The sequence below is a fragment of the Erpetoichthys calabaricus genome, chromosome 2, assembly GCF_900747795.2.
Source record: "Erpetoichthys calabaricus chromosome 2, fErpCal1.3, whole genome shotgun sequence".
NCBI classification, from domain to species: domain Eukaryota; kingdom Metazoa; phylum Chordata; class Cladistia; order Polypteriformes; family Polypteridae; genus Erpetoichthys; species Erpetoichthys calabaricus.
This window is the reverse complement of record NC_041395.2, coordinates 255,484,529-255,497,715: the sequence shown is the minus strand read 5'-3', so window position 1 is coordinate 255,497,715 and position 13,187 is coordinate 255,484,529. Positions and strand designations below refer to the sequence as shown.

The window sequence follows — 13,187 nt, the reverse complement described above, 5'->3', positions numbered from 1 at the left end:
AAAATTAACGGTAATCAGTTGCTGTAAACCTAATTATGAACATAATTTGCAATATATCTTTTATTTTAGGATTATTAAAAATATCTAACATTTGCTTATGATACATTTGCTACTGCTTAATAAAAACACATTTCATCTTTTCAATATGCCTATTACACAAAATGGTATGGTTTCAAGGCAACAAAGATCAAATATGAACCAGGAATAATTCACAGGGACTTTAAAACTTGGAGGTGTACTGAAGATAAATAACATGTATTGGGTTCAATGCCTATTAACTGCAGTTCTGGTTTAATACCTTAAATGTGTACCAATTAATCAATTTACAGTTTTATAATATTTAATAATAATGAGACTATGCACAGTGGATGTTCATGCAATAAATTCTGGCTCCTCATTAAACTCCTACTGAAAAATGTGGCACAGAAATTTAATTGACAGAAGTATCATCCTCCCCCAGTGCTGAAGCATGTGGAGAAATGGATTTTGTAATATATAACTACTGTATATAATATATGTAAAATATATATATATATATATATATATATATATATATATATATATATATATATATATATATATATATATATATATATATATATATATATAAAATATGGAAAAGTCTATTCAGGGGTCCTGGAGAGGAGGGTCCGTCGGATAGTCGAGCCTCGGATTCAGGAGGAACAGTGTGGTTTTCGTCCTGGTCGCGGAACAGTGGACCAGCTCTATACCCTTAGCAGGGTCCTGGAGGGTGAATGGGAGTTTGCCCAACCAGTCTACATGTGTTTTGTGGACTTGGAAAAGGCATTCGACCGTGTCCCTCGGGGAATCCTGTGGGGGGTACTCCGAGAGTATGGGGTACCGGCCCCCCTGGTAAGGGCTGTTCGGTCCCTGTACGATCGGTGCCAGAGCTTGGTCCGCATTGCCGGCAGTAAGTCGAACCCGTTTCCAGTGAGAGTTGGACTCCGCCAGGGCTGCCCTTTGTCACCGATTCTGTTCATAACTTTTATGGACAGAATTTCTAGGCGCAGCCAGGGCGTTGAGGGGGTCCGGTTTGGTGGGCTCAGGATTGGGTCACTGCTTTTTGCAGATGATGTTGTCCTGTTTGCTTCATCAGGCCGTGATCTTCAGCTCTCTCTGGATCGGTTCGCAGCTGAGTGTGAAGCGGCTGGGATGAGAATCAGCACCTCCAAATCCGAGACCATGGTCCTCAGCCGGAAAAGGGTGGAGTGCCCTCTCAGGGTTGGTAGCGAGATCCTGCCTCAAGTGGAGGAGTTCAAGTATCTCGGGATCTTGTTCACGAGTGAGGGAAGAATGGAGCGTGAGATCGACAGGCGGATCGGTGCGGCATCCGCAGTAATGCGGGCTCTGCATCGGTCTGTCGTGGTGAAAAAGGAGCTGAGCCGCAAGGTGAAGCTCTCAATTTACCAGTCGATCTATGTTCCTACCCTCACCTATGGTCATGAGCTATGGGTAGTGACCGAAAGAACGAGATCGCGAATACAAGCGGCTGAAATGAGTTTCCTCCGCAGGGTGTCTGGGCTTTCCCTTAAAGATAGGGTGAGAAGCTCAGTCATCCGGGAGGGGCTCAGAGTAGAGCCGCTGCTCCTCCGCATCGAGAGGAGTCAGATGAGGTGGCTTGGGCATCTGATCAGGATGCCTCCTGGACGCCTCCCTGGTGAGGTGTTCCGGGCACGTCCAACCGGGAGGAGGCCCCAGGGAAGACCCAGGACACGTTGGAGGGACTATGTCTCTCGACTGGCCTGGGAACGCCTTGGGATTCTCCCGGAAGAGCTAGAAGAAGTGGCCGGGGAGAGGGAAGTCTGGGCATCTCTGCTCAAGCTGCTGCCCCCGCGACCCGACCTCGGATAAGCGGGAGACAATGGATGGATGGATGGATATATAATATATAGTCACTAAGTGTTGACAGGGACAAGTATACCATTAAAAATGGAAACTTTTTCCTTTAAATCCTGCAGCACAAAGCTTTCAAAGAAATGAGTTCTGCTACAATTTGGCTTAGATGATTTGTTACACTTTCACTTGTAATATGTTTTATGATATCTAGACACAATTCACCTGATCTTACTGTGAGGCAAAAGTAATTTTTGCATGCAGACTAAAACTCCTTTTCACACTAGAGCTTGCAGTTGTTTTTTTTTCAACCCAATATTAAACCCAAGGTGGTATTTCTCTAGTGCTGTCACTATTAAATCTATTGGTTATCGACAAAATGTAACTAAATGTTACACCTTTTGTCCAAGATTTTCTACTTAAAGGTGCAAGGAAAATTTTGTAAATGCTGACATTATCTTTATTTGCTTTATAACTAAGAGAAAATAGGATGGGAAGTCTAAAAAGTAAAAAAAATAAATTTATAAAGGAGGAAACATACACTACTGCAATTTTAATATTGCAAAAATGTTTAGCCTTTATTCAGGATGCATCCAGTTTGCCAAAGCTTTACAAATAAGAAATCTTCGGCTAAATATGCTAGCCATAGACTTTTCTATATTGTTACCAGTGGCTGTTATGACTGATCTGCCCTCATCAGTGTCAGCATTCCTTGTCTGTTATTATCATAATGCTTTGTGTCCTTTTGAACAATTTTAAATCTCTCATTAGCATCTAAAATTACCTACCTGGATAAAGTTCTACATGAGCAGGTGTTTTTCTGCATGAACTACTTCACATTGCCGTCTTGAAATAATCTACAATTTAAATTAATTGCTGTACTGCAATTGTCATCTGGAATGAATATGCATAATTGAGAACACCAACACCTGCCCCTTAATGTTTACTGCCAGTACTGACTTAGTTAAATTAGTCTTATTTCTAAACCTGTTGTTTTTAGAGTGGGGTTTTGGAGGTATTAGAAAGCATAATTTTATCATTTCAAAGGTCAGAGATTAGGCTCATTTTATAAGTTTATGATGAAGTGCCTCATTAGTTTCAAAACATCTGTTGGCTAAATTATATGTTTATTTTCTTTTGAACAGAGGTGCACATCATATTCATATTTACATTATTAATATAATTGACTAAAGCAAGAGTCACTGATCAAAGGTGATTATTTGCAATCACTTGAAAGTCTTAATAGAGAGTTACTGTAACACATACAAATATTACTTCACAATTTATAGTTTTTTTTTTTTTTTTTAAACTAGGAATTTCAAAAATGTGCACTTACCACATCTGTCTGTTAAATACTTAATAATGGAGACATAGCAGATTATGGGCCCATGTTTTAGGAGTAAATTCCAATAGTTATTTCTAAAAAATGCAGGAAATAATTTAAATTGTTTAAGGAGACCAGCTTGTCTTCAGCTCATTAATTTAGATAAGAATATAGAAATCTGTTGGACCAACTGGAAACTAAAAGGCTTTTGATTTATTAGTATTTTTGTTAAACAACGAAGGATATACCAGAAAAGTTAAATAAAAAGGGGGAGAGGGAAAAATAACCACAAAAAATCCTTTAACATCTATCCAACTTTCCATCCATGCATTTTGATGGTATCATTTTATATGTCTTAGAGGAAATATTTTTCTGGAGCCTGTCTAGAATGCAGTGTGCTGAAAGCATAACCACACCCTGAGCAATGTCTCAGGTTACACATTCAAATAGAAACATACACCTCTGTCAGAAAAAAAGTGAAGCTAGACGAGTCAATCCAAACTGCAGAATTCCCTTAATGCTGTAGAACACATTAGCCATCTTGTCAGTCGTGGGGTGCATACTTCCTTTGTATGCCGAAGACACAATCAGTAAGTGCGATAAGCTGAGTCATTAGTATCGTTTTATAGCTCTTTTATAGCTTATCACAAAAAATATTAATAATTACAATAGTAAAGGCACTTATCGGTTGTTTAGCCCTTGAAAACGGGACAAAACGGTGGCAGGGCAAAGTTGAAGCATGTGGGTCCACAGTCATTTTTGAGTCATCTGGAGGCCTACAAATGATTCATGAGTGTACCTCAGATTCAGACTGACCGAACAATGAGGCAGTTATCCAACGCAGCAGGAGAGAGAAAACCAGAGTGCTTACAAACACAGTACTGTATATGGTAATGTAATTTGTGGTTGTAAAAGGGATAGAGAAAGTTCACTGTGCAAGTTAACCTTTGAAGTGAATGAGCAGCCAACACAGCATGGATGCAAACATGCATGTGCATGGAGAAATGAAGGGAAATTACACCTGAGCAAAAAACATAAATGGTGATCAGTTAAAGAAAAAGGCTAGCTATATAAAACCTTAGCACATACCACTAGGGGTTTTTTTTTTTTTTTTTTTTTGACTAGTCTTTCAGCTACTATACATTTCTGTGATGCTCAGTTAGTGTAGAAATAAGAAAGATGCTTTATTTTGTATACTGTATGTTAGTAGTGACAGATTAACTTTCGATTACATACAGTAAGAGTACAGTAATTCCTCCTCGATCGCGGGGGTTGCATTCAAAATCCCCCGTGAAAGGTGAAAATCCGCGAAGTAGAAACCATATGTTTATATGGTTATTTTTATATTGTCATGCTTGGGTCACAGATTTGCACAGAAACACAGGAGGTTGTAGAGAGACAGGAACTTTATTCAAACACTGCAAACAAACATTTGTCTCTTTTTCAAAAGTTTAAACTGTGCTCCATGACAAGACAGAGATGACAGTTCCGTCTCACAATTAAAAGAATGCAAACATATCTTCGTCTTCAAAGGAGTACGCGTCAGGGGCAGAGAATGTCAGAGAGAGAGAGAAAAAAGCAAACAATCAAAAATCAATAGGGCTGTTTGGCTTTTAAGTATGCGAAGCACCGCCGTATAAAGCAGCTGCAAGGAAGAGAGCAATGTGAAGGTAGTCTTTCAGCATTTTTTAGAGGAGCGTCCGTATCCTCTAGGCCAGTGTGCGAACAGCCCCTCTGCTCACACCCCCTCCATCAGGAGCAGAGAATGTCAGAGAGAGTGAGAGAGACAGACAGAGAAAAACAAACAATCAAAAATCAATACGTGCCGTTCAAGCTTTGAAGTATGCGAAGCACCGTGCAGGAAGCATATCGCTTGACAAAGCCGGAAGGGAGCAATGTGAAGATAATCTTTCAGCATTTTTACACGAGCGTCCGTATCGTCTAGGGGTGCGAACAGCCCCCCTGCTCACACCCCCTCCGTCAGGAGCAGAGAATGTCAGAGCAAGAGAGAAAGAAAAGTAAACAATCAAAAATCAATACGTGCTGTTTGATCTTTTAAGTATGCGAAGCACCGTGCAGGAAGCATGCAGCCACATGTAAGCCCAGCAAGGATGGCAGCAATGTGAAAGTCATCTTTCAGCGTTTTTTGAGGAGCAGCCGTATCCTGTAGGAGTGCGAACAGCCCCCATGCTCACAATATATTTGAGGAGTTTTATTTAATGAGTAATACGTGCTCTGGTTGGGTAGCTTCTCAGCCATCTGCCAGTAGCGTCCCTTGTATGAAATCAACTGGGCAAACCAATTGAGGAAGCATGTACCAGAAAATAAAAGACCCATTGTCCACAGAAATCCGCGAACCAGCAAAAAATCCGCGATATATATTTAAATATGCTTACATATAAAATCCGTGATAGAGTGAAGCCGCGAAAGTCGAAGTGCGATATAGCGAGGGATTACTTGTATATATTTTTGGTGGAGGTAACCTATGGTTTTAGGTATCTTTCTTGTTATTATCTTTGTGGCTAAATTTTTTGTTTTTCCCTGCTTTTTGATTTTGATTATCTGTCTGTCCTTTGTGAATTGTGGGTAGAAGGAGGAAGAAGAATCTTTTGTCTTTAATATTTTTCTCCTCACTTATTGATTTGGAACTACCAATTATTGTAAACAGCACCTGCTCTTATTTTTCTTAATGACCTTGCAATGACCATATACAGGGTGGTCCAGATCTAATTGTGCAATTATTGTATTGCATTGCATTAAATGTTGCATAGTTAGATCTAGACCACCCTATATATATTCTTTGTAAATAGTTTTGGCATGTCTGGGGGGAAAAAAACAGAAATTCTGTTTTTAGATTTTTATCTGTGCGTCAATTCTCACATCCTCTGGTTGTTCAGTTATGACTCCAGATGTCCAGTGTGTGAAACTGTGTAAAGGTGTCATTGCACAGGGCATCAAATTAAAATAGCAGTATGTCATTGTAGTATAGCGGGTCCATTGCTCTGTATTTAATAAATAAATAATGAACGTGCTTGCACCTAGTCTCTGGGTTGGTGCGAGGCAGTTGGCCGACTGTGTGTTGCCTTGTTGGCATGTGCGGACAGTCTGATGATCTCATTATCAGCCTGGGGCAACGATCGGGTGATCGCAGCTGCAACTGCTGTCCAGCATATAAAAAGTGGAGCACCAGATCAGTAAAGAAGAAAGACAATAACGAGAGATTGGAGAGAGAGAGAGAGAGAGAGAGAGAGAGCGAGCGGCGGTGCGAACAAAGGAAGCAGTTGGACAGGTATGGAGCCCCAGGGAGGAGAGTGTGTGTGGTCAGCACTAGAAGGGACTAAAGGGTCCTGCCGAGCGACCATGTATTAGGAGTGACCTTTATGTTCAGGAATGTGCTCTTGCTGGGAGGAGCCAACTGATCGGCAGCGGTGAGAGGACAGTGTGTGGTTTTGCCGGGTGGAGCCTGGAAAGGCAGTGGTGGGTGCAGAGCAAGGCACAGGGACTGGCAACAGGGACACGGGCCAGAAGAAGGAGGTTGTCTGGGTCTGCCTGCGTTTTTTTTTTTTTTTTTACTTCATTTTATGGATGTTTATTTGGAATAATTTTAACCTCCACTGTCACTGACTTTTTAAGGATTATTTATTTATTAAATTTTTGAGAGCTACACTTGTTTTGGATTGTTTACTTTAATAAAAGCACTTGAGTACTTTTCATCATCCCCTTGCTTGGTGTATTTGTCCTTATCTGCCAAGCTCATCCGGATACGTTATCAAAGGTGTTGGGTTAGAGAGGCTCCCAGACAAGAGGTGGGGGAGTATGGAGCTAACCTGCATCATCATACTTATGTGCCGCTCTCCTTAATCCATTTATACTTTATTTGGTCCATGCCTAAGGTTTTTAAAGACTTATTCTGTAGTGTGCTTCCGAAGATGTTCAGTATATTTAGAATAAGAACTCTCACTTAAAAAACCTGCTTTTAATTTGTAGTAACTTAGGCAGTACTGCAGAGAAACCTCTACTATGTATTCCATTTATTAACATTTTGTCTTGATATAAATTACATGCTGAGAGGATATGCACAGTCCTGTTTATCATTGTAATAAGTATGTTTGAAGCTGACAGATCCCTTCCTGTTTTGGCTTAAAAATTCTTTTACCTCTCACATATGTTAGAGAATTTTCATATAGAGTGTGCTGTAATTCTAAAATATGTCATTGATACTAATACAATGCTCTGGTGCTAAAGTATGCAGTTTATTAAGGCTACACAACTTCTCACTTTGCATTCCTACAGTATTGATCACCAAGTCTTCATAGCTTTCCCTGTCTTGTATCTTAAATGTGACTATTAACAATGCATGTTTTTCATGTTATAGCTTAAAGGGTGATCAGAAATAATACCAGATTCCCTTTCCAATAGATGAGCAGCATAGTATTTGAAGGTTGTGATGTATTTCAGAAAAGCTCTCTTTTCAAATAGCTGGCTCAGTTACTGATTTTTGTGACCTTGAGCTAGTGGTTTAACTTTCAGATGAAAATGAAAGAGGAGGAGTGTCAAGGGAAACCACCTTTTACTTCTGATCTCTCTGAAATGTGTACTCGCAGCATTGTAGATTTTAACCATATTTTCCAAAGAAATGTTTGAAAGAAAAGTTAATTTTTCTGAACATGACTTCCTGAATTCAAATGAAAGTTCTATTTCTTTCCCATTAAAGTTATCATTCTAAAGTGGTCAATATATTATTTTTTATTGTGAAAGAAAGTACCTCCTTGGTCCTAGTGATTTGTAGTGGATACAGATTAACATGAAGTATTGGCCGATGTCTTACTTTCAAAGTAACTCTGAATATTTAGAAACCTGGTTGTCTTCTTAACTTGTACATTTAAAATGAGCCTGGAGCATAAAATAATTAATATATTTAGGAATCTAGGCAAATGGTAAATTGATTTTTTTTTTTCAGATTGTGCTCATAGCATGGTTACATAATACCACATTTTTTTCTTTTGTAAACAAAATTAATTTAGATGTAACTGATTTTATTATAGAACTTTACTATGTGTTTATTTTGCACAATGTTCTGTGTTTTTGTCTGATACATGGTTTTGGAGATATGTTCAAGATTTAGTTAAACTGCAAGCAATAATAAATTAAATCAGCAAGCAGTGTTCTTGGGGTTGATCAAATATTTCCTGCAAAGGTATATGAAGATTTCAATATGTAATATCCCTGGTCATCCTCTGGAGGAAAAAAAAATTGTATTAGTCATTTAACAAGCCATAGACTCCTGTAGTACACAATAAAAGTAATCTGATATTTAGAGATAGATATACTTTCAGCATTAAGGCGTTAAGGGTAACGAATAGCTCACCAAGAACTAGGGCTGTGTGATATATTAAATGTTCACATCGTCATTTCAAAACATTGGTGATGTACAGTACCATCGGTGGTTTTGTGGGCAGAAGTTAGTATCTTCTCAGCCACAGGGCATTTCTGTTGCTTGATGAGAAGTGTAGTCCCCTCGTTGGTAAATGTTTTTATGTATATTAAACACCATTCTTCCTGTCTCAATGGTACAAACTAGTTTAATGGTAAAATTTTGCCGTTATTTTTACGAAGGAAAACAAATTCTGATTTGCTCACATTTGTTTGCTCATCACTAGTATTAGGTTAAAAGTAGCCCAGGTGCAACTCGCCCCCCGGTTCCACAGTCTAGGTTCTGAGACATGTTGCATATGCCTACAAACAAAATATAATGACTCATCATGTAAAAGAGAAGTCAGCTTTACTCGCTGAGCTGTGCTGTGAACCAGCAATTCGTGGTAACCTCTCAGAAAGGGTATCTGTGTAAGGGATAAGTTGGCCAATCCCCTGTCACTATAAAGGTCTTTAGCTACTCTGTAAAATGAAAAGGATACTTTCATTTGGAAAATAAATGCTTTTAATATAAAATGAGTTTAGAAAGCAGGTGCTGTGCTTGATTGTGAGGATAATACTTTAGTTGCACTGATTGCCAGGTGCTGACTCATTGACATGGTCAGTTTTCTTAAATTTATTTACCAGGCTTAAGTTTTTCACATCCTCGCTGATTAAACACCTGTGAGACTGTACTTCTGTAAAGCATGCATAAACAAACGTTTTTCCAATATAAATTAACTACTTGGAACATTTGATGTCAAACTGCCTGTATCTTTATTAAAGAGGATCAAGGAGCCTATTTTAGGAAATCCTGTGACATTAAATTTGGAAGCTACTTTCAGCAGCACATTCTATTCTCTATATGTTGAGTTCCTAATTTACAAAAATTGTATTATATACAATAAAGCAATTTAGTTTTTTGTTTTAATAGTTTTGTTTTAATCTCTTTTTTTAATCTTGCTTTTTAATTTGGAAGCCATGATAAAATATAAGAAATTTGTAACAGTTTACATATAGTGTTTATCTATGATGACCTCTTTCAGAGTGGTCAAGAAGACCAGAAAGTAATAGGTTTGAACAAAGAAGCTAGGTTTTAAAATCTAAGCTTTATTTTTTAATATTTGTAGATAATAATACAAGTGTAATGAACAACCTATATGAATAGCAGCACTAGGAGTGTCAAAGGAAAAATGTCTCTGGAATAAAAAAATTGTTTTCTCCTCTCAAATTGGTTTTGTATACTAATATAGTGGATATTATAAACCTAATTTAAAAAGCAAATAACTGTTTTTTGAAAAGCATTTCATCTTACATTTGCATTCTTATAAGCAAGCATTTTAGGAGGTAAAATTATGGCTGCCTATTATTATAAAATTGTTAAAAACTGCTTAATTTAAATTTAGGCTTGTGGGAAGGCCAAAATGTATTCTGATAGCATCGAGTTCAAAGTAGGAAGCACTTTCTGGATGGGGATCCAGTACCATCACAAGGGAAATTGGCAATTAACCTAATGTGCACGTCTTTGCAGAATGAAGGAGGAAGTCTGTGGAGAAAAACTTATACTGATTGTGTTCAGTTTGCATGTTCTTCCAATCGGTTACAGGGCTTGAGTTTCCAACCCAACACACTGGATCTGTGAAGTATGTGCCACCATAATACCGATTTTTTTTTTTTTTTTTTTTTTTTTTTTTTTTTTAATAAATGGTAAAACAGATTTCCTTTTCCATTTGCCTCTTAGTAGGCCTAAATAAAAGAATAGCAAAATAATTTCAGTTGCATAATGTTCCTTACTAAAGAAACATGTCATAAAGCAGGTGATATTAAGTTGATGGTCTTTTTAAATACTTATCAAGTTGATGTGCACCTCTATAAAGCATATGTTTGGTGTTTCACTCCAGTGTTTTTAAATGTTGTTTTTGCTTCAGAAAACTTGTTTTACATTAGTGTCACCAAGATTTAAATCAATTAATTTAACCCTTAAATTTAATTCCTAGCTTTCAATATGTGTGTCACTATATCAAAAAAGTCAACTTTCAAATGTGCAGGCAAGGCATTTCATAATTAACTTTGTTCTTATTTCATGGTTGGTGAATCTGTCTCCTAGACTACTGAAATCTATAAGTAAGAACTATAGAATTAGTTGATTTGTAGTGACATCTTGCAGTAATAGTGTATTTTTTAATGACATCCAATGATATGAATGTGTCAGATTTGACTATTAAGTACACTTCTAAATGTTCTTTCTTGTACTGCTTTAACAGATCCTCACATCAAAGTCTCTGGGAAGAAGAACAAAGTGAAGGAAGCAAAAGAAAAAATTATGTCAGTCCTTGACACAAAAGTAAGCTCACTTTAGGCATAAATTCTTTACCATTATTGTTTGTTCTTGAAAATTTGAACTGTTTCCCCTAAATGCTGCAGGTCTTTCACATACAGGTATTAGGTGTCCCAGTTGCCTCAACACTTAATCGAATGTCTTGTTTTTAAGAAATCAGGAAATTGTTGTCAAGCTGTGTTCAGGTCTGACTCCCTGACGCTACAAGTGACAGACTGTTGAGTAGCAAGTTATGCTTGAAATTGCAAATGTTAAGTTATATGTGATAGGCTTTCCTTTTTGAAATGGTGTAACCTGAGTTGACATGAAGCTTGCACAGTTTGTCCTGTGTACTTGCCAAATTCCTGCAAAACAAAACGGGCTGCTGCCAAAGACTTCTATGCATATTGCAACACCCATTGTCTGGGGTGGAACAGAGTAATGAGCTGTGAAGAAAACTAGATTTCTTAAATTGTGTGTAAAATATATAGAACTTTGTATGGTCATTATAGGAAAGGTTGCACTACATATTGTAATTGGCTGCTGGACTTGTAACTTAATCCACACCTCCTCATTAAGGCCTGCCAAATTTAGAAGCCTCTTCAATAATTTGATGTGCCCAGATTGTAGCCTGTTGTGATATTACGTCAGTATTATTGAGAGAAATGAGTAGATGTTTAGAGTTCTATATTCAGAAATAATTTATTTAGAGCTTGCACATTGCTTATTCAATGGTTACCTGCCATCCAACCATCATGTCCTACAAGAGATAATGTATTAAATAAATAATAGCAGGAGGGTATGATAGAGAGCACATGATAATAACAGTTTTAGAGACATTATGGGAAACATCTAAAGCATTTCTGGGCCATCCTAAAAGTGATCACTGCCCCTGACTTTCTGTTGTTTGGCTTGTCCACATTCCCAAACCTGGTGTTCACACTAAACATGCCCTTTTATCTTCAATTTCTGTTTGATCTGCCCTCTACCTACCCTAAACTGCCCTTTTATTAACGGAGTCCAGGTACTATGTGACAAAGCTACTGCAGCTTTTAGCTAATGATGATCTGACACTGGAATATGGTAGTGATTGAAGGAAGCATGTTGCTAAAACCTCTGTTCATAAAAATTTATTATGTGTTCAAACTTGAACCACATGATAGCTTATTGGTATGCAGACTACTTTTTATCCAGACAAGATGGAATTTGTTTTGCTTATTCACATTACAGTAATCCCTCCTCCATCGCGGGGGTTGCGTTCCAGAGCCACCCGCGAAGTAGGAAAATCCGCGAAGTAGAAACCATATGTTTATATGGTTATTTTTAGAATGTCATGCTTGGGTCACAGATTTGCGCAGAAACACAGGAGGTTGTAGAGAGACAGGAACGTTATTCAAACACTGCAAACAAACATTTGTCTCTTTTTCAAAAGTTTAAACTGTGCTCCATGACAAGACAGAGATGACAGTTCTGTCTCACAATTAAAAGAATGCAAACATATCTTCCTTTTCAAAGGAGTGCAAAGCAAGCAGTCAAAAAAAAAAATCAATAGGGCTTTTTGGCTTTTAAATATGCGAAGCACCGCCGGTACAAAGCTGTTGAAGGCGGCAGCTCACACCCCCTCTGTCAGGAGCAGAGAGAGAGTTAGAGAGAGATAGAGAGAGAGATAAAAAATCAATACGTGCCCTTTGAGCTTTTAAGTATGCGAAGCTCCGTGCAGCATGTCCTTTCAGGAAGCAGCTGCACACAGCCCCCCTGCTCACACCCCCCTAGTCAGCGCGAGAGAGAGAGAGAGAAAGTAAGCTGGATAGCTTCTCAGCCATCTGCCAATAGCGTCCCTTGTATGAAATCAACTGGGCAAACCAACTGAGGAAGCATGTACCAGAAATTAAAAGACCTATTGTCCGCAGAAACCCGCGAAGCAGCGAAAAATCCGCGATATATATTTAAATATGCTTACATATAAAATCCGCGATGGAGTGAAGCCGCGAAAGGCGAAGCGCGATATAGCGAGGGATCACTGTATACCTAAAATTGTTTTTCCCCATTCTGAGTATGAAATATATTTTACATTCAGTTTGAAATTCAAATGTGAGTGGTGCCCTTCAGATATTACTTGTACCTGTCATGCCAAGAGAAGCCTTGGGGATTTCACCTTTTCATTAGTTTGCAATATATACTCAAGGATTTAGAGGATTTTACTCATACTCTTGTTGGAATATTATTAGGATTATTTTCATCCCAAAGGAGTTGTTGTTTTATTGTTTTTTTTTTGTGTGT

At 38.1% G+C, this 13,187-nt stretch overlaps 1 protein-coding gene across 1 annotated transcript in view; it reads left to right on the top strand.

Moving 5' to 3' along the window:
• The window catches only part of LOC114646965 (protein bicaudal C homolog 1-like), a 370,919-nt gene that overhangs the window by 254,531 nt on the left and 103,201 nt on the right, over window positions 1-13,187 (top strand). Inside the window, exon 4 of the mRNA XM_028795402.2 lies at window positions 10,855-10,934. Coding sequence (XP_028651235.1) covers window positions 10,855-10,934 — 80 coding nt within the window. The remainder of the gene's footprint in view (window positions 1-10,854; window positions 10,935-13,187) is intronic.